General features: G+C 33.9%; 1 protein-coding gene across 9 annotated transcripts in view; it reads right to left on the reverse strand.

The window, feature by feature from the left end:
* GOLGA4 (golgin A4) overlaps window positions 1-27743 on the reverse strand; it is a 150372-nt gene that overhangs the window by 34755 nt on the left and 87874 nt on the right. For 8 of the 9 annotated variants that reach the window (XM_077129826.1, XM_077129825.1, XM_077129824.1 and 5 more), the window contains 9 exons: window positions 22222-22400; window positions 16339-16470; window positions 14312-14467; window positions 8572-12815; window positions 7896-8017; window positions 7349-7479; window positions 2092-2205; window positions 312-332; window positions 65-133 (listed from right to left, as the gene is read on the reverse strand). In XM_077129826.1, the coding sequence (XP_076985941.1) occupies window positions 65-133; window positions 312-332; window positions 2092-2205; window positions 7349-7479; window positions 7896-8017; window positions 8572-12815; window positions 14312-14467; window positions 16339-16470; window positions 22222-22400 (5168 nt within the window). The remainder of the gene's footprint in view (window positions 1-64; window positions 134-311; window positions 333-2091; window positions 2206-7348; window positions 7480-7895; window positions 8018-8571; window positions 12816-14311; window positions 14468-16338; window positions 16471-22221; window positions 22401-27743) is intronic. The other variant, XM_077129823.1, reaches the window with a different exon arrangement.

Raw genomic sequence — 27743 nt, forward strand, 5'->3', positions numbered from 1 at the left:
CAAGCACATATTTATATAAATTAAGGAAGTTAGCTCAAAATGAAAGGTACCAATTATATTATACCTGTTCTCTGAACTCTTGTTCTTTCAACTTTGAGTCACTGATAAGAGTAGTCTTCTGTGCTAGTTGTGACTGAAAGAATAAAAAGTCAGGTATGAAATGCACACGGGTTTCATCATTGCCTGAACACATTTCTGTATTGTTCAGGAAATTTTTCCTTGTTAAAAAAGTCTCTTCACGTTTAAGTTAAAACACAATATTCCTGAATAAGCACTACCTTTAATCAAATTCAGTGAAGTACTAGTCTTACCTGGAGCTCCATAATTGTTACCTGAAAATGGAAAAGAAAAAAAATGAGTATACATTAAAAATCTACAAGTAAACACACAATAAAACACAGCAGCATGAAATCACAAGGATCAGTGTTATAGCCTTAAGGCTATAACAAACTCTTAACAATCATCACAACTTGGGAAGGGGAGGCACCCAGAAGGGAGGGAAAAGGGGAATTTTTGTTTTTTATTGTTTATTTACGTATTATCTAATTCTTTCACAACAAAAACATATTAAATAAACACATTTATGTCTATTTTAAGCATATATATTTTAAGCATATATGCCCTTTAAAGCAACTTTTATAGCACTATTTCTGGGAATCTACTCTGAGCTATAATCACAAATTGCTTTTCACGGCGCCCAGCACTTGTATGCAATTCAAGATACCCCAAAAGCACCAGAAGATGCTCAAGAAAGAACAGGATAGAAATTCATGAAGAATAAAATACAAAAAAAAAAAGTTTTTTGAGTAGAAATAAAATTAAGGGTATTTTCCTTCCTTTCTTATGATACAAGGTAAAGGATTCAAATTTGTTAATGTTTCAAATATTATATAGTATTCTGGCACAGGATTTGAAGGCCAAATCCCTGAGCATTAATACATATGCCAATATTAAGGAAATGTTCATATTAGAAAAACAAATATTTTTCTCATAGAAAGCAATGTTTAATAACATCTGGTATAATCAGTCATGACAGACTGGCTAAGGAAAAAAAAAACTAATACAACAGAACTATTGCAGGTAGCTGTTAAAGAAACAGAGAAACAGTCCATTTAGCTTGCTCCCTTTCCAATGAGGGATACTTGCCAAGTGGGACAGCATGACAAAGCCCCCTTTTCTCTGAATTTTGGGAAAGTAAATCATATAATTGGCTGTCTAAAAAATTGCTATACGCTAACTGACACTCTGTAATGAATCCTCTACAACTCTCAAGGACAAAGTCATGAACAGTGTCCACCCGCTTTCCTAAAACCCTCATGACAGCATTATGAAAATTTCACACTGGTTAAATGGAAGCATTTAAGGAAATAGAATGGGATTTTGTCAGGCTTCTCAAACTGGGGCCCATATGCCCTTTGATTGTGTACTTAGTAAGGTACACAGGGGGACAGGAAGCCAAGGTGTAAACATGGCTCATCTTTCACAGCATCAATTTAATTTAAAGATTGGGATTATAAAAAGTCTAGACACGAAGTGCCAGCTCTCTTTGAATTTAGTCCACTTTTCTAAAATAATCTCACTGCATCTGCATCTGGCCCATTAACCAAAGACAAAGGTAGAAATTTCTTGATGGCATATAAAACATCACTTTTATGTGACTATAAGTTAGGATATACTATATAGCAGTATATAAAATTTACATAAATTTTTAATACAAAATATACAATTCTAAAAACATCATATTTGCTATGGACCATTTCTGCTTATGCCCCAGGATTATGAGATTCACTCCCTCCTTCTTTTCTTTTCAAAGAGAAGACTGGGAAGCACCAGTATACAGAAATATCTAGGTTTTGAAGTCTGTAAGATTGGGTTTAAATTCCCAATGGTACATTTATTGTGTGTGCTTGAACACTTTATTTAAACTCTTTCAACCTTAATTTCACTGTCTGTGAAATGCAGGCAAGAACACTTCTCTCTCAAGGTTTCTGTTAGGATCAAAATGAAGTAAACACACATGTTAGGAGGCAAGTAAAACGGAAATCATAGCTTTTTTAAGAAACAGGTGAAGCAAACTCAAGTTCTTCTCACTTGATCATTGCTAGAGTTCTCCTCCTGTTGTAGCCCTGGCTGGTATTTCTTCTGCAACTCCTCAAGTTGAGTTTGCAGGTCAATTACTTTTGCAGTCATTTCTTCTTCACGAGACTTTAGGATCCAAAAAAATTAAAAAAGTGTTAATAAACATATCAAAAGAACAGTGCAGATGTGACTTTGTGATTGTGAAAACCTTGTGTTTGATGCTCCTTTATTTAGGCTACAGACAGATGAGTTAAAAAATATGGATAATAAATAAATAAATAAATAATAGGGCAGATAAGGGGTAAAATAAATTGTGTAGATGGAAGTATCAGTGGTCAATGAGAGGGAGGGGTAGGGGTATGGGATGTGAGAGTTTTTATTTTTTTCTGGAGTGATACGAATGTTCTAAAATATAATCATGGTGATAAATACAAAACTATGTGATATTGTGAGTCACTGTACACTATGCATGGAATGTATGTGTGTAGGAAATGAATAAAAATACATATTTTTTTTTTAAAAAAGGAGCATTGTAGAGTAGTAACACAGTACAGAGAAAACTAACACTGAGAGGGAAAATAAAAGCCTTAAACAGTTCTGAGACACACTACTGTTTTTATTTTAATTCATTACTGTGCTCTAAATATTTTTCTTTCATGCCCCACTTTTAACTCTAAGCTCCTTTTAATGTTGCTCACTATTTCTAGGATATTACTTTTCCCACCCTCACTTCCTCTGTCCTCACACCATAAAGCTCACCAAACAATGTTTTTCCCTTTAAATTAGGGTATCCCGGTTCAAGCAACAACTCAGTACATACCAGTACTTGAAAGAACTACAGTACAGAACCTGTGTTCCCTGACTTTGGTCTTTTCTATATAAGGATCTAATTTCCAGAAAATATTAATTAAAATCAACAAATATACCCAGCACTACTCAACCAGGTGACAACTAACTGATCACAGGAAACTGTGGAGCAGCTTTTTTTCCCCTAATCCCTTTGGAAGGGCTGTAAAATTAAGAAATGGTTCTTTGTTCTAGCTTCAGCAAACCTGCACATCTCCTATACTTTGCCCCAAAAACACATTAGAGGTTTTTTACTAAAATATGCTTTTGAAAAAAAAAAATGGTTACTGTCCAATGTGTTGGTAACCATTTAAATTTCTCTATTTGCTCTGAACTTTGCAAAAGTAGACAAGGCTGCATTACAAAAATATGTGACTGACTAGCCCAATAATCCTCCTATAAAATAATGGCATACAAATTATCCTCTCTTCTGTTTGGATCACCCTAGTAAGAGGATGTTGCCCATCCTTATAGTCCCTCATTCTTTATTTTGGCAAAGCTGTGATTTATTACACAGAGCAACTCAGACCTCTCCTCATTCCTATAAATCTCGCAACATCTTTGGTGGCAAAAGAACATTTGGAATTGAAATACTGATACGACTTGAGTAATAAAGATAAGCGTTTGCTGAGTAAGAGACATAATAAAAAACAACCACAAACAGGTATATTTAACAGATGCTGACTTGCCAGAACCAAGAAACATCATTCTCAAAACAAAAATAGATAGGCCCCATATTACAAAATAAGACAGTGAACCATGGCATCTGCAGAAAATATAACTTTACTATGAAACTTTCTTAGACAAATTGAAAAAACACAAACCCTTTCTCTCAACACATGCAAAACAAAAATCTCTTTCAACTAGCGTTCTTATGCATATATCAGTGAGGCACACAGTAACTGGGCCTCTACCCTTAAAACATAATCAACCATTTATTGTAAATATATCATTGCCTTCAGTCTTGGTATATTGTTTTTATTCTATCTTGGCATTTTCTGTGTGGCTGACTGTGTGGTCTAAACCCAATTCAAGGGACTGCCTTTGATGGTTATTTATCAGCTAGACCCAGAATTTATGACAGCTATTCTGACATTTCTTTTGACAGGTGTGGGATGCCAATCTAAGGGAAAGCCTTCTAAGAATTAGAAAAGAGTTCTTAAAAGTATTATTTCTAATTAAAGAAAAACTATAATTTCTTTGTACAAGCTTTCTAGTCCTCTTGAAAAAACAAAGCTGCTTGTTTTGAAGTAAAAACTTATTAGTAAGAAAAGAAAAACTAGTTAAAATGAATCTTTATGCGTATATCCGTGGAAATTATGTTTTAAAGACCAGTATTATGCCAAAAACAAATACAGACAATATTAGGATGAATCCAGTTCTGTATCTAACATAGCTTTAGAAGCAACTTCCTCTCAGTGTGATTGCTCTGAGAGAGAGATTAGCCTATAAGGTAAGCTCTCTTACTTATGAGTACCCAATTCTTCCTTAGAGATGTCACGACCCACTTCTCCCAAATGAATTCTCCCTTTCCCTACCATATGTCATTTCCTTCAAATTTACCAAGTGTCCAGTAGTGCCAGGAACTAATGAATAACAAAATCCCTGCCTACAAGATACTTACAGTCTAGGCTAGAGGGCAGATACATTAACACACACATTCACACATATGCATATATATGTATGTATGTATGTATGTATATATGTATGACCAAAAGTATGACAAAAGTACATGCTCTAAGTAAAGTAACAGAAATACAGATGAATTTTAAGGAAACAGGTCAATTAATTTTATTTAAGGGGTTTTTAAAGATCTGATGGGAAAAAAACATTCAGCTAACCTTTTGAGTAGGAAAGGGAAAAAATAAGAACATATTCCATTTTTGTCTCTGATTGCATAAGGAAACATTGGAATGCAGCATAAGAAACTAATGGATACCTGTGGAGGGACAAGGGGGATGGGACACAAAACTCACGAAGAAGAATGGAGTGCCATTCTGATTTTATATCATTCTCCAAGTATACCTTTTAATTTTATTTTGGTCTTTGAACTATGTGAATACATTTGATTCAAATAATTTTTTCCTAAATAAAAGTTAAATTTAAAACTTAAAAATAAAAAGTCAAAGGAGATGGTGACATTTGCATTAGTTCATGACCTATGAGCATGTGAGAGATTGTGAAGCATAAGCAAAGATAAAATACAGTGAAAAATAAGCCAACATTGGGCTTGGCTGGAACAGACTCCCTTAGAGGAGGTACACTGGGAAAATGAGAAACCACCAGAGGTATGTAGGAGGAGAAACGATCATTTTGCAATTTTTAAATGGGAGAATGATAGAGAATATGTCTCAGAATCAAGGTAAAAATGGCATTTGTTAAGTGTTGCTAATATCCTTTTAAAATAATATTTCCATTTTTAAAAAGAAATTCTTCAAGGCAGAGTATATATTTGGGATATTAATTACAAAGCCAGATCTGGCAGTTGAAAGTCCAAGGGCTGCACTGCCCAATACATTAACTACTTGTCATCCTTGAAATGTGGCTAGACAGTACTTGCAACATGGCTAGTCCAAATGGAGATGTGTTGTAAGTACAAATACATATTTAGTGTCAAAGAACAAATAAAAAAAAGAGTAAATTATCTCAATAATTTTATATTGATTATAATGTTGAGATAACACTTTGCATATACCGGGGTAAATAAAATATATTATTAAAACAAAGTTTACCTGCTTTTTGTTTTAATTTTTTAATGTGGCTACTAAAAACTTAAAATTACTATATGGCTCACATTTGTGGCTTGCATTATAGTTCTAATGAACTGTGCTAGTCTGGGGAAGAGTCAATTCCTCTGCCTTGCCCACCCTCTACTTCTTGACTACTTACTCTACCATTGCAAGCCTGAAGCATGGAGGACCATCTCCTCAGTTTCCCTAACATACAACAGATTTTCAAAGGAACAACAGTGAAGGCTCCATTGTCACCTCCCTATTGCTTTATACCCTTCTGCCTACCTAACTTCTTTCATTACCAACTCCTGCACTCAGAGGGCAGATAGAGTTTTGTCACAACCCTCAGAAAATCTGCCATCTGCTACCCCACAGATCCAGAAATACAGAAGTGGTTCACAAATGGAACTCAAGAGTTTTGGAACAGTATATCTCCTACAAATGAAGTCTCCCTGACATCATCATTTATGACAAATTTAACTTTCACCTTCCTCAAGTTCCTTTCTTAGGGAGAAGTTCTTTATTTAAAAAATAAAAATATATATAAAATAAAAAGTGACAATAATGATGAATCACTGCTCTACTATTCACTCTTCAGTCTTATAGAAATCATTTAACTATGTCACACTTGCTTTTCCTTCTGCAAAAAAACAGAAGATGAAACTAAACTAGCTTTAATGTAACTGGCAATTCTAACATCCTCTAAGAATTCAAGAGATAGGAGCATTTTTTAAAACTCAGCACATATATACTCTATGGAAGAAAAAGAAAATGTAAATTATTTAAACCTTCTTTTCATAATGAGATTTACAGCTCAAAAATAAAACAAAGGCAGCATTTATAGGTATGTGTCGTATCCTGGAATTTCAGCCACTTCAATTACATTTAGAATAATTATTATTCAGAACTCTTCCTACCCAGATTTCTACTGTTGCCATATCAGATGAGGCATGATTCTTTGATTTATGCATTCTTATTCATCAAATAGCTCTTGGCATATAGTGAAACAAGACTTGGAGTTACTAAAGGATCTGCAACCCAATCAAGAATTACAGTGTTTTATATCTGAAAATGTTCTGGAGCTCAAAGTACTCACTAACATCCATGGCTTATCTTCATACAAAAATGACCATGCTAATCTACCATCAGCAGGATAAGTACCTTGAACTAACATCTCATTAAATATAAAAGCTGATGCACCCCATTTTATTTTTTCTGCAATGAAAACAAAAATCACCTGCAAATTGGGTAGGTGGACATTTGAAAAACCCCAGCTGAACTGAGCAGCCATACTCAAATACATATTAACTGTTCCATATAAACTTCACCCAAGCATAAACTTTCAATTCTTAGTCTGGGTCTCTCACTATTTAGTCTAAATCTATGAGACTGACAGAAAAGAGAATCCATTCTTCCCTCTAGTAACTCATTGCTGTTTCAAAACCAGCAAGTGAACTGTACTGTCCAGTTAGCAGAATCTGATCAGGAAGCTACAATCCTGGCAGAACTCACTTAGACTCTTTATGAAGCAATATATGGTATAGAAGCACTAATTTGGACAATATTGAGAAAGGAAAAAACTCTCTATATTACAAAAAACGTTAATCTGACAATTCAATCTTCTTTAGCACTACTGCAACATCTATTACAGCTAAAGTAGAAAAAAAAAAGAGAGGCAGAAAATAAGGTACATCAAGGATTTCTTCATATCTTTTGGCTGTCTGTTTTAGATCATCTTCTTTCTCTGCAATTTTTTTATGTAACTGATTTGTCTCTTCTTGATGGCTTTGCAAAAGTTCAGCCTCCACTTCCTGGGCCTTATCTAATAAATAAAAAATGGGCACACACAAGAAAACACATTAAGCAAGAATTAGTATCTATATCCTAATTTCAGTAACAACTCTCATTCCAAATTAATTTTGCTAAAATTCAATTATATATAAACAGATACCAAATGTGATCAAATGATCAAACATAACTTCTCACAGAGCAGAAAAGTCTTTACAAGGTAATTAATTAGTTAATATTTTAGGTTTCTTTCATCTGATCCTCCTCTCCCTAAAGCAAGCCATCTCAGGCAGTGCAGCCACCCATGAGAGAACTTGAATGAGGAAGAATTATTTTTTCTCCAATTCAATTACTTGTGCAGTCTGCACACATACAAAAGAATAAGTTTATATTATAAATAATTTCTGCTAATTCTTATGTGTTCCTAACTGAATTTTGGATCTTACTTACCAATTGTTTCTTTTATCGTCATTTCTAGCTCCTGTTCCTTTTGTGCTAGCTGTGTATTAAACTCCCTCATCAGCTTTTTTAATGTAGAATTGTGCTTCAACTCAAGATCTTCCTGCTCCTGTCTGAGTGACAAAAATGTAAAGAATTAACTACTGCCATACAAAGAAGTTACAAAGAGTTACTTGGCCTTCTCAACCATGTATGCAGTATGATCTCAGTATCAAAACCTTTTTAAGAGCGTGTGTGTATCCAGGTGCAAACAAATTGTGGAATAATATATCAACTGTGATTGTATTATTTTCTCCTATAGGGAGAAAATCCCTGGGGACTGGAGGGCTTTTCCTTTTCACTTTAAATTTTTCATCATATGCATCTATGTTACATAATAATAATGCTAATAGTAAACGATAAAACAAAAAGAAAATAATTATTTGGATGTGTTCATAATAACCATGACCTTGCATGCAAGAAAAAGTTCTCCCCCTAAACAATGGACATGTAATCACATTTTCTCTTGCCCTAAATTTAAATTTCTCATCAGTATTTAACTTAGTGGACTTATGTTTAATACTTCAGGTAGGCAAAACTTAAAATAACTGTTTTAGGCACATACACACAAAAAGAACTTAATTAAGGAGGACTGCCTTAAAAACATTCATGCTAAAATAAAACTTACTTGACTTTCTCTTCCATTTCTTGCTCATATTCTTTCTTTATTATATCCAATTCTTGCTGATGCTCCTTCCGCAACATTCGAAGGTCTTTCTGCAATTTAACAATCTCCTTGCCCAGCCTTTGCTTCTCCTTCTCTGCCCCCGCTAATTTAAACTCCAGGTCATTGTGCTGGGCTTCCACGCTACTAAACAATTTGGGTTGGATCACATGTGCTTCAGACTTTTCTTTAGCACTTATTTCCAAAACTTCTGTGGGTTTATTTTTTCCATCGATCTGTTGTTCTACAGCCTGTAATTTTTCAAATTTAGAGGTCAACTCTTCCATTTCAATTCTATGTACTTCCTTTTCTCTTACTAAGCAGGAATCTAGCTCTTTTATCTTTTGCTCCAAGATCTGACAGGTGAGCTCCTTTTCTTGGAGGGTTTTCTGGACATCGTCAGCCACATTCTCCACATTTTGCTTTGCTCCTATGTTATTTTCACTTTTCTCTTCTTCCATGTGCTGTGATACTATCAAGGAATATTTCTTGTTCTTTTCTTCAAGTTCTTCTTGAAGATGATCTATCGTAACTTGATACTCATGTTGCTTTGCTTCTGCATGTTCTAACTTTATTAAGAGCTCCTGGTATTTGCACTGCATTTCAGAATGTGAAGAAATTGCCTCTTCTTTTTCCTGCTCTAGCCTCTGCAATAGTGTATGTTTTTCAGTTAAATTTCTTTGTAAAATGCTGACTTTTTCTTTACATGCCTGCTGCACACAGCCTTGTGAATTTGTTTCTTCTTGCTCAGTACATGCTGCCACATTTTTCACTGATCTGGGAACAACTGATGCTTCTGATTGTGGTGAATTTTCCACTGACTTAAGTTTTTCTTCCAAGATGTGAACTTCCCGTTCTCTTTCCTGCAATTTTGTATTTAGTGCACTCAAATGACTTGCTGTATCTTTTTTATACTGCTGCTCTTTCTCTTCCATTTGGGATAACAACTGCTTCTTGATGGCAGCAATTTTTTGCTCAGCCTTTCTCTTCAGTTCTGCTAATTTTGCAGCACTTTCTAACTCAAGTCTATCTTCCAGCGCCTTTAACTCCTCATCTTTGTTTTTCACACTTGAATTCACATGCTCCAATTCCTTCTTCTTAGTCTCAAGTTCAGATTTCATGGAAGACACTTGCTTTTCAAGACTTAAGACCTTTTCTTCAGCTTCTTTAATCCTGTTGTCCTTATCTTCTCCTAACTTTTGAACATGTTGAAGTTCCTGAACCAATTCTTTCTGTTCAATATCCTTTTGTTGATTGTAATTTTTAAGAACCTCATTTAAGGACTCAATTTCAATTGCTTTCTGAGTAATATGCTTCTCTAACTCCACAATTCTTGCTGTTTGAGTTTTTAACTCAGTCTCTAAATTACACTCCTTTTTCTCCATGTTGCTCTTCTTATCTTCCATTTCACCCTTTAAACATTCAAATCTTTTATTTTGTTGTTCAAGGTCCTCCTTCAGTAAATTTAATTGCTCATCCTTTTCACCAGATTCCTTTGTTTTCAACTCAAGCTGCATCTGCAACTCTTTAATAGTATTTTGATTCTGTGTGAATCTTGACTGTGCTTTCTTCTTCCATTCTGAGAATTTGTTGGCACAGTGATCTACCTGCTCAAGAGCAGAAACTTTCTCTTTATTCAGGGTATCAACTTTCAAAGATAAATCCTGTACCTGATCCATCAATTCACGTTGTTGTTCATCATATAGCTTACTTAGTGATGAAATGCTTGCTTCTTTTTCAGCTAAGCTGATACTATTCTGAAGCTGAATGTTCAAATCAGTTAGTTGCTTATTAAGACTACTGATCTCGGATTTTTTTTCTCTAAGTTCTTCTTTCATCAAAGTGACAACATTAATGTTTTCAGACAATTCTTTCTTCAGCTGTGTGATACAAGACTCCTTTTCAGAGGCAGCCTGTTGCTGATTGCCTCCTTCCTTCTGTAAGGCTTCTTTTTCTGTTACAAGACCTTCAATATCAGCCTTCATGTTCTTAATTTGATCTTCTTTTTCTTCTAACTGATGGGCAGCTTGTTGAAAAGAACTACTTAGTGTATTTTGCTCTTCTGTTAGCTGTACAAGCTGTGCTTCTAATTGAGAAACTTTGCAAGTTTGAATTAATAGTGTCTTTTTAATTTTAGTTATGTGGAGTTGACAATGAGAAATTCTAGAGAGAATGACATTAATTTTACTATTAGTAATATTGATGAACTCATTTGTTTTAGCTTGTAATAAGGTTTCAGTTTTCTTACAGTAAATATCTAGCTGTACTGCTAAATCTTCAGACAGTTTCTTGAATTCTAAGCTTTTGTCCTCTAGGCTTTTCTTATTTCTTTCATGTGATGATTTCAAACTCTGGAATTCCTCAGTTGTAGTTTTCAACTGGTCGGTCAACTCAGAAACCTTCAGCCTATCTTTTTCTGCCAGTACTTTCAGTTCACTTAGCTGCTCTTGAAGAAAACTATTTTGCTTCACAGAATGATTCAAGTCAGCCTCCAACTTTTCAAGTTGTGCTTTCAGTTTAGTTTCATTTTGTGAGAGAGCATTCACATGAACAGACTTCTGCTTTAACTGTTCCTGTAATTCAGTTAATACTGTATCCTGCTTAACACCTTCTTCCTTCAGCCATGCTATTTCCTTGATCATCTCTTCTTTTTCACAACCAACTATCAGGATTTTTTGCTTCAGTTCTGTCACCTCTTGTTCTTTTTCCTGTAACTGGATTTCATGTTTTTCCTGAAGTTCTTCAGCTTGAAGATTAAGTTTCTGTTCCCAGGTTAAAATGACATCATTGAGTTCTCGCTGATGCACCTCAGTAAGCCTTTCTATTTGCTCCTTTTGGTTTATTTCCAGTCTTGACATCGCATCATTGATTCCAGCTGAGTTAGCCTCTGCCATTTCCAACATTTTGGTGTTGAACTGTTTTTCCTTCTGACTAAATTCTAAAACAGTATTTTCAAGCTCTTTTTTAAGTTTGGCTTCCTGATCCAACAATTTCTTCTTTAACATTTCTTGCATCTCCTTTGCTTTCTGTTTAATTTTTTCCAACTTCTTCTCTTGATTTTTAAATTTGGTTTCATATTCCTCATGCAAAATATTTATACTGTCCTCCTTGGCTGACAATTTGTTTTTGAGTACCTCAATTTCTTTGCTCTGTCCTTCTCTCATTTGGAAAATTATATTCTCCTTTTCCAGCAAGATTTGCTTTGTCTGTTCCTGCTCTAGGATATTATCTTTAAGTTGTGACTCATAGAGCTGGGTTATAGATTTTACTTTTTGCTCCATTTCACTATTCTGCTTTTCAAGTTGCTGCATTAAGTCCTGTACCTGGGTTTTGTGTGTGTCTAACTCAGTATTAACATCTTTCTTTTGTGTTTCAACTTCAGCTACCTGTTTAGTAAGAAGAATTCTTTCTGTTTCCAAATCCAACAACTTCTGCTGCAATTGGGCCAACTGCTCCTCATATGCTTTCGTCTGCTCATGTGAGCTACTCTGGTATGACTGAAAAAGATCCAGCTTAGCAGATGCCTGCTGGAGTTCTCCTTCAGATCTTTTAATATCTGCTTCTAAATTTTCCACATGAGCCTGGTGCTCTTTCAAATGCCTGTCCTTCTCCTTCAGCAGAAGCCCAAGTTGATTAATTTCATCTTTTAATGCTTTTTCAGTTCTCTGAATAGACATCTCTTGTTCTTTAATGATACTGTCAACTTGCTGTCGGTGATGATTTTTCTGTTCATCCAGCTTGGCCTCTAACTCCTGCTTCACCTGATTTGCTTGATTCTTTAGTGAAGAAAGTTCTTCTTCTAGCTTGTGATGGGCATTTAATACTTCAGATAATTCAGAAGATAATGATTCCAGTTCTGTTTGCTTTACATCAAGCTTTTCTAAAGTCTTTTTATTCATCTCTTCTATGTGTGCCTGGAAGAGTATCTCTTTGTCTTTCAACAATGTTTCTTTCTCCTGTTCATATTTTTCTCTAAGCATTTCCAGTTCAGCCTGATGCTGCTGCTTTAAGACTTGGAGTTTTCCAGTCCAAAGGTTATCCTGCTGTTGCTGTACACTTTCCAATTCTGTCTTGTATTTTTCAACCATGATTGTTATTTCTTTATTGTGTTTATTTTTTTCAGCTTCTAAGTGAATTGCTAAATCTTCTGACTGATTTTTGCTTTCTTGCAAGTTTTTTTCCAAAGAACTTTCCAATTCAAGAATTCTCTGTTAATGAAAATAGACATATTGTTATTAAAGTATATATTTGCTTAGTAGCACTGATATACACTACATTATGTCTACCACTTAAAGATTAAAAGTCAGATAACTTTATATACCATACCAAACACTAAAAAGGACAAAGAATCCCTCTGTGCTAAAGAATTTATAAAACAAAGAGAAGAGATTTTATTTTTAACTAAACTAAACTCCTAATTCTAGTTTCTTTTTTTTTAGGTGCATGGTCTGGGAATTGAACCCAGGTCTCTGCATGAAAGGTGAGCATTCTACCACTGAACCATCCGTGTACCCTCTAGATTCTTTTTGAAATGATCTGGGTAACTATGTTGACTATCTGTATTTTCAAGAATATTGTAAATGAATAGTAAAAAAGAAACAAATAAACCAGATATTAGTAACTGTTTCTGAGTGTGTGTGTGTTTTTATGTCTACAATAGTATGGTATTGATTTCATTTTTTTGGATTAAAAGTAATATATGTAATTTTTCTACCGCAAAAATTATCATTTAAACTTTTTTTCAAAAGAGAAGGAACTTAAACAGATTTTACCAAAGATTACTATTATTCCATGAAAATATCAACTTTGATTCTGAAGGGAAAATAGTTTTAAGTAAAGCAGAACCACAGAACGTCAATGACAGAGCTGGAAAGAACCTAAAGAATCACTGGATCTAATCTCTTAATGTGACTGACAGGTGAGGAAATTTAGGTACAATTAATTTACAAAGCTAGCATAAAGAAGATCTAGGTGTCCTAATACCTTTTGTCCTCTATTGCTAATAAGTGTTCATAAATGGGAAAATAAAGCACAGTTTAGAATGTGTATAAAAAGTTTCACTGTCTTAATCAGTTCAAAGAGGCTAAAAAGTCTAACACAAATCTGTTTATTCAAAGCAAATAGTATATTTCAAATACTGCTGAGGGGAAAGACCAAAGGGCATTAAAAATGTGCACACTGAGACAGATGCATAAATACAATCATTAGAGAACTATGTCTAATATGGAAAAATTGAGAAAAACTTAAATGTGAAAGCAGGGCACGGTTGTAAATTAACTGTGGTAAATGCAGAGAATAGATATTTCCAGGATGTGGAGTGAGATGAGGCTGAACAGGTAGGAATGTGCCAAGGCAAATGCTGTCTACAAAGTGAGGCCACTTCCTAGAGATCAAGGATGAGTAAGTAATGGAGTGAAGATGCTGCAAAGCCTACGTGAGAAGAAGCTGAGTGAGCAGCAGACAGAAACACAACCAGCTAAAGGCAAAACTGGGACCATCATGAAGCAAATACAAAGCACAGGGCGAAAACAGCTGCCAAGATTAGCATGATTAGCTCGCATTATGCAAAAATGAAGTGTATGCATAAATAAAGCTAATTCAGTAAAATAAAAGCTTCTCTACAATTTTAGACTAACTGGAGAGGCAACAGTTTTTATATACAAATAATTCACAGCTCTGGAACCTGGATATTACTAAAACTTACAGTTCTGTAAGTTTCTGCTTCTTGCTGAAGGTCTTGAAGTTTATTTTCACTCTCTTTGAGGATTGCTTTTTTTTGCAATTCTAACTCTTCCAGGGCCAAAGATTCTTGTTGTTCTTTTTCTTGGGTGATCTTCACATATTCTGACTGACTCTTCTCCTATGCCAAAAACAGTAATACTACCTTAGACCCTAATAAATCCTTAAGCATTCTTAAAACATTTCCAGAGGAATCATTTTATTTGCTCTTCACTTTGGCCCTGTCAGGTAAGTAGTATCATCACCTCTCTCGCCTTAGCACTAGTCTGCAAAAACAAGGCAATATAAAATGGCTTGTCCAATGTGATCTGGCCAATCTTTGCCACAATTACTATTTAAATAAAAAGTTTCATTCCATTAATCCCACCAAGTCTGCTTTTTCCATTACTTAAAATATTTTGCAGAATACCAATGAATGTGAAAGGTCATACAACTGTTGTTACCTTCTGTGCATGACAATCTTTTCTTTTCTGTTTTTAATTGATAAATTTTAACATACAAGCATTCCAAACATGGTTTACAATCAATGGCTCATAATATCATCACATAGTTGTGCATTCATCACCATGATAATTTTTCAGAACATTTGCCTCGCTCCAGAAAAAGAAATAAGAAGAAAAAAGTCACACATGTCATACCCCTTACCCCTCCCTCTCACTGACCACTAGTATTTCCATCTACCCAATTTATTTTAACCTTTGTCTCCCCTATTATTTGTTCATTTTCCATCCATATTTTTTACTCACCTGTCCATACCTAGTTAAAGGAGCATTAGACACAAGGTTTCCACAATCACACAGTCACACTGTAAAAGCCATATTGTTATACAAGCACCTTTAAGAATCAAGTCTACTGGAACACACCTCAACAGTTTCAGGTACTTCCCTCCAGATTATAATACATCATAATCCAAAAAGAGAAATCTATATAATGCATAAAAATAACCTCCAGGATAACCCCTCAATTCTGTTTGAAACCTCTCAGCCTCTGAGCTTTATTTTGGCTCATTTCTCTCTTCCCCCTTTTGGTCAAGAAGACTCTCTCAGAAATCCCAGGATATGCACTCTAATCTTTATCTAGGAACTAGATTGTCAAGTCTGTGTAATTTTTGAGACATGCCTCACTATAATAGGGAACTTCATATGGAAAACTAAATCAAAATCAGAAAGTTACTTATGACTAAATGGATAAGATTATATAAAACTACCACCCCATCAATCCTGAAAAACTTCTCTACTTTCCTTCATTATATATTAATTTTCACATTAATAATGATTACTGTTATAAGAAGAGAAGCTCTAGAGATCATCTTTAACATCTGGTGGATCTGGACTCCAATTAAGGATGTACTTATCTATACCTATTGCTTAGAGCTCACATTGCCAGCAACAGTATTTTCTGATTACAAGATAATCACCAAAAAGAATACTGCTTTAAGGAAAGACTTTGTACCATATTTAAGTAAGTAACACTGGTAAGAAAATATTAGCTTCTATAACATCAATTTAAAATGTACTATCTTGTTTAATGCAAACTATATTTTAAATGCATCTTTATATACCCATAAAAATAAACAGGAAATCTTAATAGTCTGTTGAATTTGAGTATCAATTCAAAGATAACTTCTCTGAGAAACTAAGTAGAAAGGGGAGGAGAAGGGGACAAGTACACAACACATACATGCATATATGTCTTGTGCTCTCTATCTGGAATATATGTAAATATATCCTGGGAACACAGTATCAAGAAGAACGATGATCTAGTCTCACTGCACCCAAAGGCCAATCACCACTACGTGAAAAGCCCACAGTAGATCTTTACAACAGGCATTTTTAGTGTCATTCCCTGCTTTACGTACAGTGTCATTCCCTGCTTTACTTATATTTTGCTTCATTCCTTAATTTCCATGCCCCATTTATGCTGCCCTGTTATGGTTTAAGTATTCTTCAACACTACAAATCCATGTTTCTATTTGCAAAAGAAGTAACTTACAAGGGCTACTCTCATTTGTTCCTGAAATTCCCTTTCTCGGATTTGAAACTTCTTGGTCAATTCCTGCTCTTTGTTGGCTAGCTCCTTTTCATGAAGCTTCTGCAGTTTAAGAATTTGTTCTTCTGAGGATTTCTGAAAATAAAACAAAGTAAAAACACCCAGAGTCAAATAATGTAATGCCACAATTAAATCATATATACTTAATATGATATTTTAATTAGCTACCTGGTAACTTGTTAAGAGGAATAATTAGAACATTTTTCCACATAAACCAAAAGTCACTAAAGTGTCAATAATTAACTAAAAAAAAAAACAATAATTTTTGTTCTTCATTTAAAACATGGAAAGCTACCACTGCAGTAATCAGTCCTGTGGGGCTGAGGCGCTATTTCCTCATCTTGCAGCATGTAATCTTGTCCATTGGCAGGATTGGTAATCAGAGCAGGGGGATAAAGAATACTCTCAGAACAGGGACCTCACAGAAGTAAAGCTGCCTTGGGTGCATCAATCTAATAATGCCATAGCTTTCCAAGAATGTATTATTTACTAAAAAGTTGTGGCTCTTGAACACCAATGTCTATAGTAGCATTATTCATAACAGCCAAAAGATGGAAACAACCCAGGTATCATCAACAGATGAATGGGTAAACAAGATGTTCTACTGTACTATACACATACAATGGAATATTATTCAGCAGTAAAAAAGAATGAAGTTCTGATACATGCTGCAACATGGATGGACCTCAAAGATATGGTGAGTGAAATAAATCAGACATAAAAGGATAAATATTATATGATTCCTTTCATATATACATCTACAGTAGTCAAACTCATAGAGTCAAAAAGTAGATTAGAAATCAAGAAACGAATCCCATTTACAATCGCAACTAAGAGAATAAAATACCTAGGAATAAATTTAACTAAAGAGACAAAAAACCTATATAAAGAAAACTACAAAAAACTGTTAAAAGAAATCACAGAAGGCCTAAATAGATGGAAGGGCATACCATGTTCATGGATTGGAAGACTAAATATAATTAAGATGTCAATCCTACCTAAACTGATCTACAGATTCAATGCAATACCAATCAAAATCCCAACAACTTATTTTTCAGAATTAGAAAAACCAATAAGCAAATTTATCTGGAAGGGCAGGGTGCCCCGAAATGCTAAAAACATCTTGAGGAAAAAAAACGAAGCTGGAGGTCTCACGATGCCGGACTTTAAGGCATATTATGAAGCCACAGTGGTCAAAACAGCATGGTATTGGCATAAAGATAGATATATCGACCAATGGAATCAAACAGAGTGCTCAGATATAGACCCTCTCATCTATGGACATTTGATCTTTGATAAGGCAGTCAAGCCAACTCACCTGGGACAGAACAGTCTCTTCAATAAATGGTGCCTAGAGAACTGGATATCCATATGTAAAAGAATGAAAGAGGACCCATATCTCACACCCTATACAAAAGTTAACTCAAAATGGATCAAAGATCTAAACATTAGGTCTAAGACCATAAAACAGTTAGAGGAAAATGTAGGGAGATATCTTATGAATCTTACAACTGGAGGCGGTTTTATGGACCTTAAACCTAAAGCAAGAGCACTGAAGAAAGAAAGAAATAAATGGGAGCTCCTCAAAATTAAACACTTTTGTGCATCAAAGAACTTCATCAAGAAAGTAGAAAGACAGCCTACACAATGGGAGACAATATTTGGAAATGACATATCAGATAAAGGTCTAGTATCCAGAATTTATAAAGAGATTGTTCAACTCAACAACAAAAAGACAGCCAACCCAATTATAAAATGGGAAAAAGACTTGAACAGACACCTACCAGAAGAGGAAATACGGATGGCCAAGAGGCACATGAAGAGATGCTCAATGTCCCTGGCCATTAGAGAAATGCAAATCAAAACCACAATGAGATATCATCTCATACCCACCAGAATGGCCATTATCAACAAAACAGAAAATGACAAGTGCTGGAGAGGATGTGGAGAAAGAGGCACACTTATTCACTGTTGGTGGGAATGTCAAATGGTGCAACCACTGTGGAAGGCAGTTTGGCGGTTCCTCAAAAAGCTGAATATAGAATTGCCATACGACCCAGCAATACCATTGCTAGGTATCTACTCAAAGGACTTAAGGGCAAAGACACAAACGGACATTTGCACACCAATGTTTATAGCAGCGTTATTTACAATTGCAAAGAGATGGAAACAGCCAAAATGTCCATCAACAGAAGAATGGCTAAACAAACTGTGGTATATACATACGATGGAATATTATGCAGCTTTAAGACAAGATAAACTTATGAAGCATGTAATAACATGGATGGACCTAGAGAATATTATGCTGAGTGAGTCCAGCCAAAAACTAAAGGACAAATACTGTATGGTCCCACTGATGTGAATGGACATTCGAGAATAAACTTGGAATATGTCATTGGTAACAGAGTCCAGCAGGAGTTAGAAACAGGGTAAGATAATGGGTAATTGGAGCTGAAGGGATACAGACTGTGCAACAGGACTAGATACAAAAACTCAAAAATGGACAGCACAATAATACCTAATTGTAAAGTAATCATGTTAAAACACTGAATGAAGCTGCATCTGAGCTATAGGGCTTTTTTTTTTTTTTTTTACTATTATTACTACTTCTATTTCTTTTCTCTATATTAACATTCTATATCTTTTTCTGTTGTGTTGCTAGTTCCTCTAAACTGATGCAAAGGTACTAAGAAACGATGATCATGCATCTATGTGATGATGTTAAGAATTACTGATTGCATATGTAGAATGGTATGATTTCTAAATGTTGTGTTAACTTTTTTTTTTCCGTTAATAAAAAAAAAAAAAAAAAAAGAAATGCACACAGAAAAAAAAAAAAAGTAGATTAGAGGTTATCTGTGGCCAGGGGGAGAGTGCAATGAGGAGTTACAGCTTGATGGGTATAGAGTTTCTGAATGGAGTGATGAAAAGATTTTGGTAACGGATGGTGGTGATGGTAGCACAACACTGTGAATGTAATTAGAGTTCTGAATTGTACACTTAAAATGGTGAAAATAGGAAATTTTGTGCTACATATACTGCAGTAAATGTAGAAATATATAAAACTATATATAATCTGGAGAGATGTAAATGTTCGAAAAAATGATCATGGTGATAAATACACAATTTTGTGATGATATCATGAGCCACTGATTGTGTACCATGTATAGAAAGTATGTGTGTGAAGATTTCTCTCAACAATAATTCTTAAAGCTATATCTAAAACTATAATATATTAATTAATTATATTAATACATAACGTTTATTAATTATATTAATATATAATATAGAACCACAATAAATCTTTTTAGAGCATTGGCTTTGGTCTTGAATAGGAAGACCCAGTCTTACAAAAATGTCAAATTTCCCTAAATAAATATCTAAATATGATATGATCAAATAAAACGATCAACAGAACGGAAGGAGCAGTCATTAAAGAAAAATAAACATGTAAAAACAGTCAATATTCTCCTGAAAAATAAGAATAATAATGGGAGGCTAGCAGAAAAAAATATATGTTATAAAACTTGAGTAATAACTGAAATACCAGTATATGGCCAGACAAAGCAATGGAAAGCACAGAGAATCCAGGAAAAAAAAACCCACATTAAGTATTATAATAATTTATCATGCAATATAGATAATATGTCAAAATATGGGAAATGGATTATTAAATAAACGATTTGGAGATAACTTGGCAATCATCTGGAAAAAAATTTAAATCAGACTCCTTCTCCTTATACCAAATAAATTAAATCGCAGATTTAACCATTAAAAAAAGAAAGCATAAATGCATCAGAATAATAGTTTTTTTTTAATGATCATAGGATTGAGCATGTATTTAAAGCAGAATACAGAATCTAGACAGTATTTAGGGAAAAGGCTCATAAATTCAATACTGGGAAAAGAAAAACTTCTGCATGGTTAAAAGTAAAAAATTACAATGTCAAAAAATAGCAAATGGAGAAAGATATTTGGATAAAAGCACCCTGTGTCTAAATGGCTAATATCCACTATAAGTAAAGAGCTTCTACAGTTTACGAAGAAAAGGACCAAAAGTCCATTAGAAAAATGAATCATGGATTTGGCCATACAACTCAAAGAGAAAACTACGTTCATCATACTTGAAGAGATATGCACATTAAAAGCACAACAATATCTTTTTTTTTTCTTATGAGCTTGAAAGGATAAAATAATTAGGTAACACCATATTGGAGAGGGGGAAACATTCTAACACATTGCTTGTGAGAGTGTAAACTGTTCTTCTTAAAGTAATTAGGAATTACTTCACTTCCTAAGTAATTAGCAATATTTTTCAAAATTAAAAATACAAATAATTTTTGTTTGAGTAACATTCCACTTCTAGAAATCTATCCTACAGGAATACACATGTGAGCAAATATGTATAAGGAATGTCACAATTTGTAATAGCAAAAAACGAAAACAACCTAAATAACTATAAACAGTTAATCAGTTTGCCACTGATGGATAGTCATACAATGGATGGGACATTCATACATTAGAATCCCAAGCACCTTTTTAAACAAGAGGGGGAGGTCCTTATCAATGGAAAAGGAAAAATCTCCAAGAGAGATAATTAAGTGGAAAAAGTAAAATATAGAACAGCATATACAAGGATATTTAGAAAACAACAACAGGGGAAACTAAAGGGTTAGAATGGGAGGGAATTTTACTTTTCACTAAGTACTCTTTCATCTTTTTATTTTTATACAATATACCAAATTACTATCTTTCAAAATAACATTATTTTTTTAAGCTGTTAGATACCATGGTGACACTACTTATTATATCATATGACAGATTAAAAAAAAAATTAAAATACAGCCAAGTGGTTTCACTTAAGGCCTTGTATATCCAGTAACTGGTCACAAATAATTTCTACTTTGAAAGGTATCTATAGTTCAGCAGAAGAAAATATATGTATGAAAAGAATATAATTTACTCCCCCACCTGTAAGCACAGTACAATGATTCATATGATATTTACTATGTACTCATATAGAAAAGCACAGAAATCTTAACAGGAAGTTGTAAAAAATATACACCACAATTGAAACCCAAGCCTCAACTGCTCAGATACGTATTTTATTTTGAGCCAGTTTAGTGGCCATAATCAAACATCAAGAATATAAGTGGTGAGTCGGTAAAGGAACAGGATTAATTAGATTTAGCAACAAAGGCAAAATGACAAGAGAGAAAACAGGCACAGCAGAGAAAAATGGGTGGGGAAGGGAGGTGTGAGCAGAGAGGGGCATGATGATGATACCATATTTCTGAAAAAATGGAAATCCATGGGATTTGAAAAATTCATTATTTTTTTCAAATAGACCCTTTCAAGAAGCTAAGCAATTCTGAAAACGAGGTCTACCTATATTTTTAAAAGTAACCAGAACATTAAGGAATAATGATCCTTTTAAACCATTTAGAATTGATTTAACCTCATCATCCACTCGCTGTACATTTCATGAAGCACACATTAAGGCAAGTGCTTACTTGGCCAGGTTCTACAGAAGATAAGCTACTAAAGCAGTGTATCTTCAAGGAGCCTACAGTCAGGAAGCCTAAAGAGGTGAAGGCACATCTCAGTTTATACGGGTCCTTGGACAGACAGCAAAGGTCCAAAGAATTACCTAGGTATTAAAATAATTTCTCTATCAAAGTGCTGCTTTCCTATAGCCTGAACATCTTGAAATACTCATGGTCTAAAATATAAATTAACACTTCTTTATAGTCAAAGATTGAAGGAAAAACATCAGACTTAAGTTTCAAAACTGCTGTACTCATTTCAATCTAGAATTATTCTTACTTTCATTATGTCAACAACCTCCTGTTTCACCCGACTCAATTCCTGTTGAAGACTGATGCGTTCCTCCTCACTTGTTTTTTCAATAGCTTTTATTTGTTCGTCCATTTCTGTCTTCATTTTTTTCCGTGCTTCTTCTGTTTTTTGTGCTGTACTCAAGGCTTTTTCAAGTTCCTCAAAAGCTACAATGAAAACAGTAGAAAACAAGTATCTCAAGAAATACTATTATTGGACTAAAGTGTTTTAAATTCAATTCATGGGAACTAAAAGAAGCAGTAGCAGGACAGATTAAACTCTGTTCATGGTTTTAAGCCAAGAGATATTTCTGGGTTTTTCAACAAAGTCACAATGAACGTCCAGTATTGAAACCAATGTGTCACTGAATTGGGGGTTTGGATCTTAGGACTGCCTACATGAACCTAAGTGTCGAGATTTGGAAAAACAAAACAAAACACTAAATTACTAAATGTTTCCCAACTCTCCCCACTGGTGTCCTTATGAATATAGAATTCAAAGAAATGATGACTTGTCCCTACTTCTGTACTTTAAATTGTTTTTCATTTGCTCTACAGTTCTTAACTTATTCATTATCAATAACTATGTAATACTATACATGCACTAGAACATTTTTAAGAATAGAAAAATGATTCTTAAGCAAATCTAATTTTTAAAAGCCACATAATAAAAGAGCAAGGTAATTATTTTTTTAAACATTTACTAGCTGGGGCAGGCCACAGTGGCTTAGCAGGCAGAATTCTCACCTGCCATGCCAGAGACCTGGGTTTGATTGCAAAAAAAAAAAAAGGCACTTATGAAAGCTTTACTAGCTGAATTACACATTAAAACACGTACTTTGAAATGAATCCTACTCTAAGTATGAGTTTCTAACTAGGGCTATTTTGAGTTAACTGGAAAGAAAGCTTCACCTGATACAACAGTGTATAGAAAGGCACTACCAGCAGGGAGTTCTTGAGTGAGATAAATAAGAATTCAGGCCCTGCAAAAACAATCATCTAAGCTATAGTAAAAAGGTCTTTAAGGAAACCAAATAGCTCACCAACACCAAGAAAAACCAGATAGGATGGGTGCAACAGCTGATAACCTGATACTAAGAAATATATGTGTGTTTATGCATAGGTAGTTATGTATGTACATATGTGTGTATAAAGGAATGTGTGTGTGCACGTGTGCATATACACACACATAAAGTCCTGAAGAGACAGTTCATTGACATATGTTGTATTTTCACTCGTGGTACCATATGTGGGAACTCCACTCTATGGCATCTTAGAAAACTTTTTAATTAACTACAATTTGGCTTAACAGACAGTGACTGGGAGAAGGAATTGCTTATCTGCAGGCAAATATCTATTCTATAGCATTTTTTAATGGCAAATTTCACTATGTACACAAACAAGGCTAAATTCTGATAATGATTGGGAAACACAACTTACTTTGTTCAACATTAACAACAACAACAAAACTTTTCTGGCAATCAGATATCTGTGTTTAAAAAAAAAAAAAAACTATCCAATTTATTCATTGCATATGCCCAAAGTACAAAACTGATGCTCAAATATTAAGTTCTAAGTTTCAAAAAAGTATTAATTCGCTGAAATTATTTTTCTAGATGTCAGCATTACTAGATTTGACTGCAAACACCAAGATGATAATTTTTAGACATAAATAAATTAGAAAATAAAGCAATGAAAGGAAAATGTTATCTTTGTTTTATTTAGACAATTTTGTACTATAATTTCTAGTGTCACACATACAGAAATAATGAACACCTGCTGGCAACAAAAAATTAGTTTTCCCACTTAAAAAGAAAAATCAGTCAAATGAAGTGATCAATTAAGGGAACGATATATAAAAGAGTGCTTACTGCTTAGCCTGTACTAACCTTAAATATGGGGAAGGAAAAAAGGGGAAAAGAATGACTTTTTAAAAAATATTTGGATGTCATCAGCATCATTATTGTTATTATTCAGTATGTAAAATGTGCTTCAGCACTTCTAAGCACCTCACAGAAATATCTAAATAGGCTCTGGTGGGCTCAAAAATAGTTTTTTATACTTTTCCAGCAAAATACAGTTTAAATTAAAAGCTTTTGTCAATTAATCAAAATAAAACTAGATAGAGTCAATACTAAGTGAATTTTCCTTGTTTCTATTTTTTAAATTCCAAAATCCAGTACACTATAAAAATAAATGTAGTGCCCTCACTTCCACAAACCTAAAAAAAGAAGTTTCTATTCAGTAAAGTTTTTAACCACATTCAGTAAATTTTAGAATATTATATTATATTCTAATTTTAGTGTTTAATTCACTAAAACAATTTTCCTAATTTACCAGAGTACCCATAACATAATGATTAAAGAAGGATAGATTTGGTTCCATAGTTTCAGTCTAAATTTAATTCTTCTCTCCCACTTTCTCCACCCTTGGAGATCTTTTAATTCAATATCCTCATTCAAATGAGGCATACAAATTTTCCTCTTAAATGATAAATCACCTTAAATATATAGGCCTGATGATGGATCTTTAAAACTGTATTTAAGGAACAGTCTTTACCTTCAAGTATATTAAAAAACTAAGAAGGCTGACAGTGACCGAGATCAGCTGCACAACAGTATACCTTACTAAACTAGAATTTCTGAACCAATTACCAATGGCCTGTACGTCAACAAAATTTAACACATTCTACCTTTGACACACATATAAAAACTCTCTGCTTTAAGGAGATTCTAAGTGATAACAAAAAAGCATTAAAACATATAAAAAGTTTATTTCCAACTTATTCTGGATTCTACACTGTATCACAAGTGAAGCTACTTCCTTACAGGAAGTCTGTCTCCAATAGTGAGTCTCATTTCAATGTTTAAAGAGGATATAGTGAAAGTTTACTTACTAACCAGAAATGTCTCACCTTCTGATCTTACATTACCAGGCAGAATAAATGATGTCCATCACCTAACATAATTTAAAAATGAAGTCTCTGCTCTTTCTCAATTGAAACTATTCTTAAATTTTAATGTATACACTGAAGAATTATGTTATGAATGTCCACACAATTTATCTTTCAATTACCAACAAAGGAAAGGTGAGTGAAAAGAAACAAAGCGTGCATCAGCCACAGTTTACAAGTTTTCTGCCAACATGCAAGAGTGCGCAGGAAACCACAGTCACAGCACACATTAACAGGAAGGCTAAGCACGAACTGCCCAAGGCTGACGAATGTTGCAAGAACACATTGTGTTCTTCCAAGGCAAAATTCAATGTATCTCAGGCAATTTTTATTAAAAAAAAAAAAAAAAAAAAGAAAGAAAGAAAAACAATTAGAAAATACCTCTACATAAAACTGAAATTATATCTACTATGGAATTAAGACGTTCAGAAACTTAATGAACCTTGAGAACAGTACTCTGTCGGTTAAGTAAATGTGGAGCAGGCCTTTTTTGTTTGCTCACTTTTCCACTTCAGACAAGGTTCATTCAGAGCCATGGGAATTATGAAAATGGAGAAATGCTCACTTCAAAAGTTAAGTCGGACAAACTGACAATCTACAGCTCAATAATCCAACTACTCAATCATCATATATTTATTTGATTTGTAACATCTGCCAAGCATATGCTAGGAATGTGTGATATAAAGAAAATGCTTCATGAAAAGACAGCTGTAGTAATAAGAATGAGGGAGGAAGCATAAAAGAATCAATTGTGAGATAAAAGAAGAATCTGGCATTTGCTTTTGCCAACCCACCACCTTTTTCTCTTCCTCTCCTCATCCTCAGCAAAATTACCAATCATAATAACAAATGCCAGAATTCTGAGGTTCCAGGTAGTATTACTGTTTTGTTGCACTGTCCCAGAGGAAACTCTTATTATAAGGCTAACAAGACCTACCTCAACTCCGACCTCAGTGAATAAACAAAGATGTTGAAGTGTAGATAGGCAGCCAATTTCTAGATTAACTGCTGATTCTAAGATGCTGATTAATGACATCACGAATGAACCAGTAAGCCAGCACCTATGTCTTTATCCCAGCAAAAAAAGGTACTAATGCATGTACATTAAGCCAAAAAAAAAGTAGGTAGTACAAAAAAATGAATGAAATGCAGATCAACAGAAAAAGCAACAAAATGAATTCTTTTTGTTAGAATTCCCACCCAATCATCAAGCTTCCTTTGTGAATAAGGGCAAAGAATAGCAGTTCTCAGAGTGGTCCAAAGATCTTGAGAGTCTTAAAACCCTCTCAGAGGGCTGTGTGGTCCTTCCTTTTCCAAATACATATCCACAGAAGGCCAGATTTTCAAAGAATGCTACTTCTTGCACTAAATTTGTTTTAGAAAATATCAGCATTTTCATTAAAGTATTACTTATGCTATCATATAATGGACTTATAATTGTTTTTAAATGAATTAAACACATTTTTTAAAGTTCTCAATTTTAATGTCTAATATAATAAATATCAGTATGTTTAACCCACATAAACAGAAGATTTTGGAGTACTCAATAATTTTAAAGGGTATGAAGAGGTCCTTGAGATCAAAAAAGTTTGAAAATCACTGGTCCAGAGCTTGCACAGATGCCAAGAAAATAATGCCATCACCCAGTGTCACAAACCAGATAATGAAGTAGCTATGCACAAACTGTAGCCTTCAGAAATTTAACAAACATCATGCTTGCAATAGGAATCTACTCTTTCAGCCACTTTCTAAAATACATAAGAACCATTGTGTAAATTGATTATGCTTTGACCTTAAAAAATTTTACAAATAATCTGAATTTTCATGTACTCCTTACACTAACCATGCAAAATTTATTTATTTATCAAATACCTTGAAACAATCGGGCAGATCATGAAAAATGTTAGGTTAAAATTAAATAAATTTAATTTAATTGCAAATATGATCCTGTAATAAAGAAATGTATTCTTTCAGTTGCTGATGCTTTCTAGTAACAGCGACATTGCCAGGGACATAAATAAGTACACAGTGATGATGACTATCTAAATATCTGAATGCACATGACTAGCAAATAAAGATCCTATATTGAATGAAAATGTATTTCCATTTAAAATGATAAATTTTTCCATCAGGTATTCATTTGGTGCCAAAATATTTACATATTAATTATTTAACATGGCATACTTAAATTCTACTTTAATTTATATTGCCTGAGAAACATGGAATTTTCTTTGTAAAGCTTATTCTAAATACCCATATAAGAAAAAAATTGCCCTTACCCCAGTCCTGTTCATACAAGGCTTGGGAAAGGCACCATGATTCACTTATTGGCATGTGTGGATGCACAAAAATAAGATATTTTGTAAGATTGAAGACTCCAAGAAAACTTTTTTAGATAAATTATCAGCAACTAACAAAGAACTTGCGTATACAAAATGACTTTTGGTTTTGTTAAATAAATATGCATAAATCTTACACATTATTTAAAAATATAAACTCTTTTAAAGGGTCCTTTAAAAAGCTAACAAATATATTCCACTGAATGTCTTTGGTTTCTC

The sequence above is a fragment of the Tamandua tetradactyla genome, chromosome 15, assembly GCF_023851605.1.
Source record: "Tamandua tetradactyla isolate mTamTet1 chromosome 15, mTamTet1.pri, whole genome shotgun sequence".
Taxonomy (NCBI): Eukaryota; Metazoa; Chordata; class Mammalia; order Pilosa; family Myrmecophagidae; genus Tamandua; species Tamandua tetradactyla.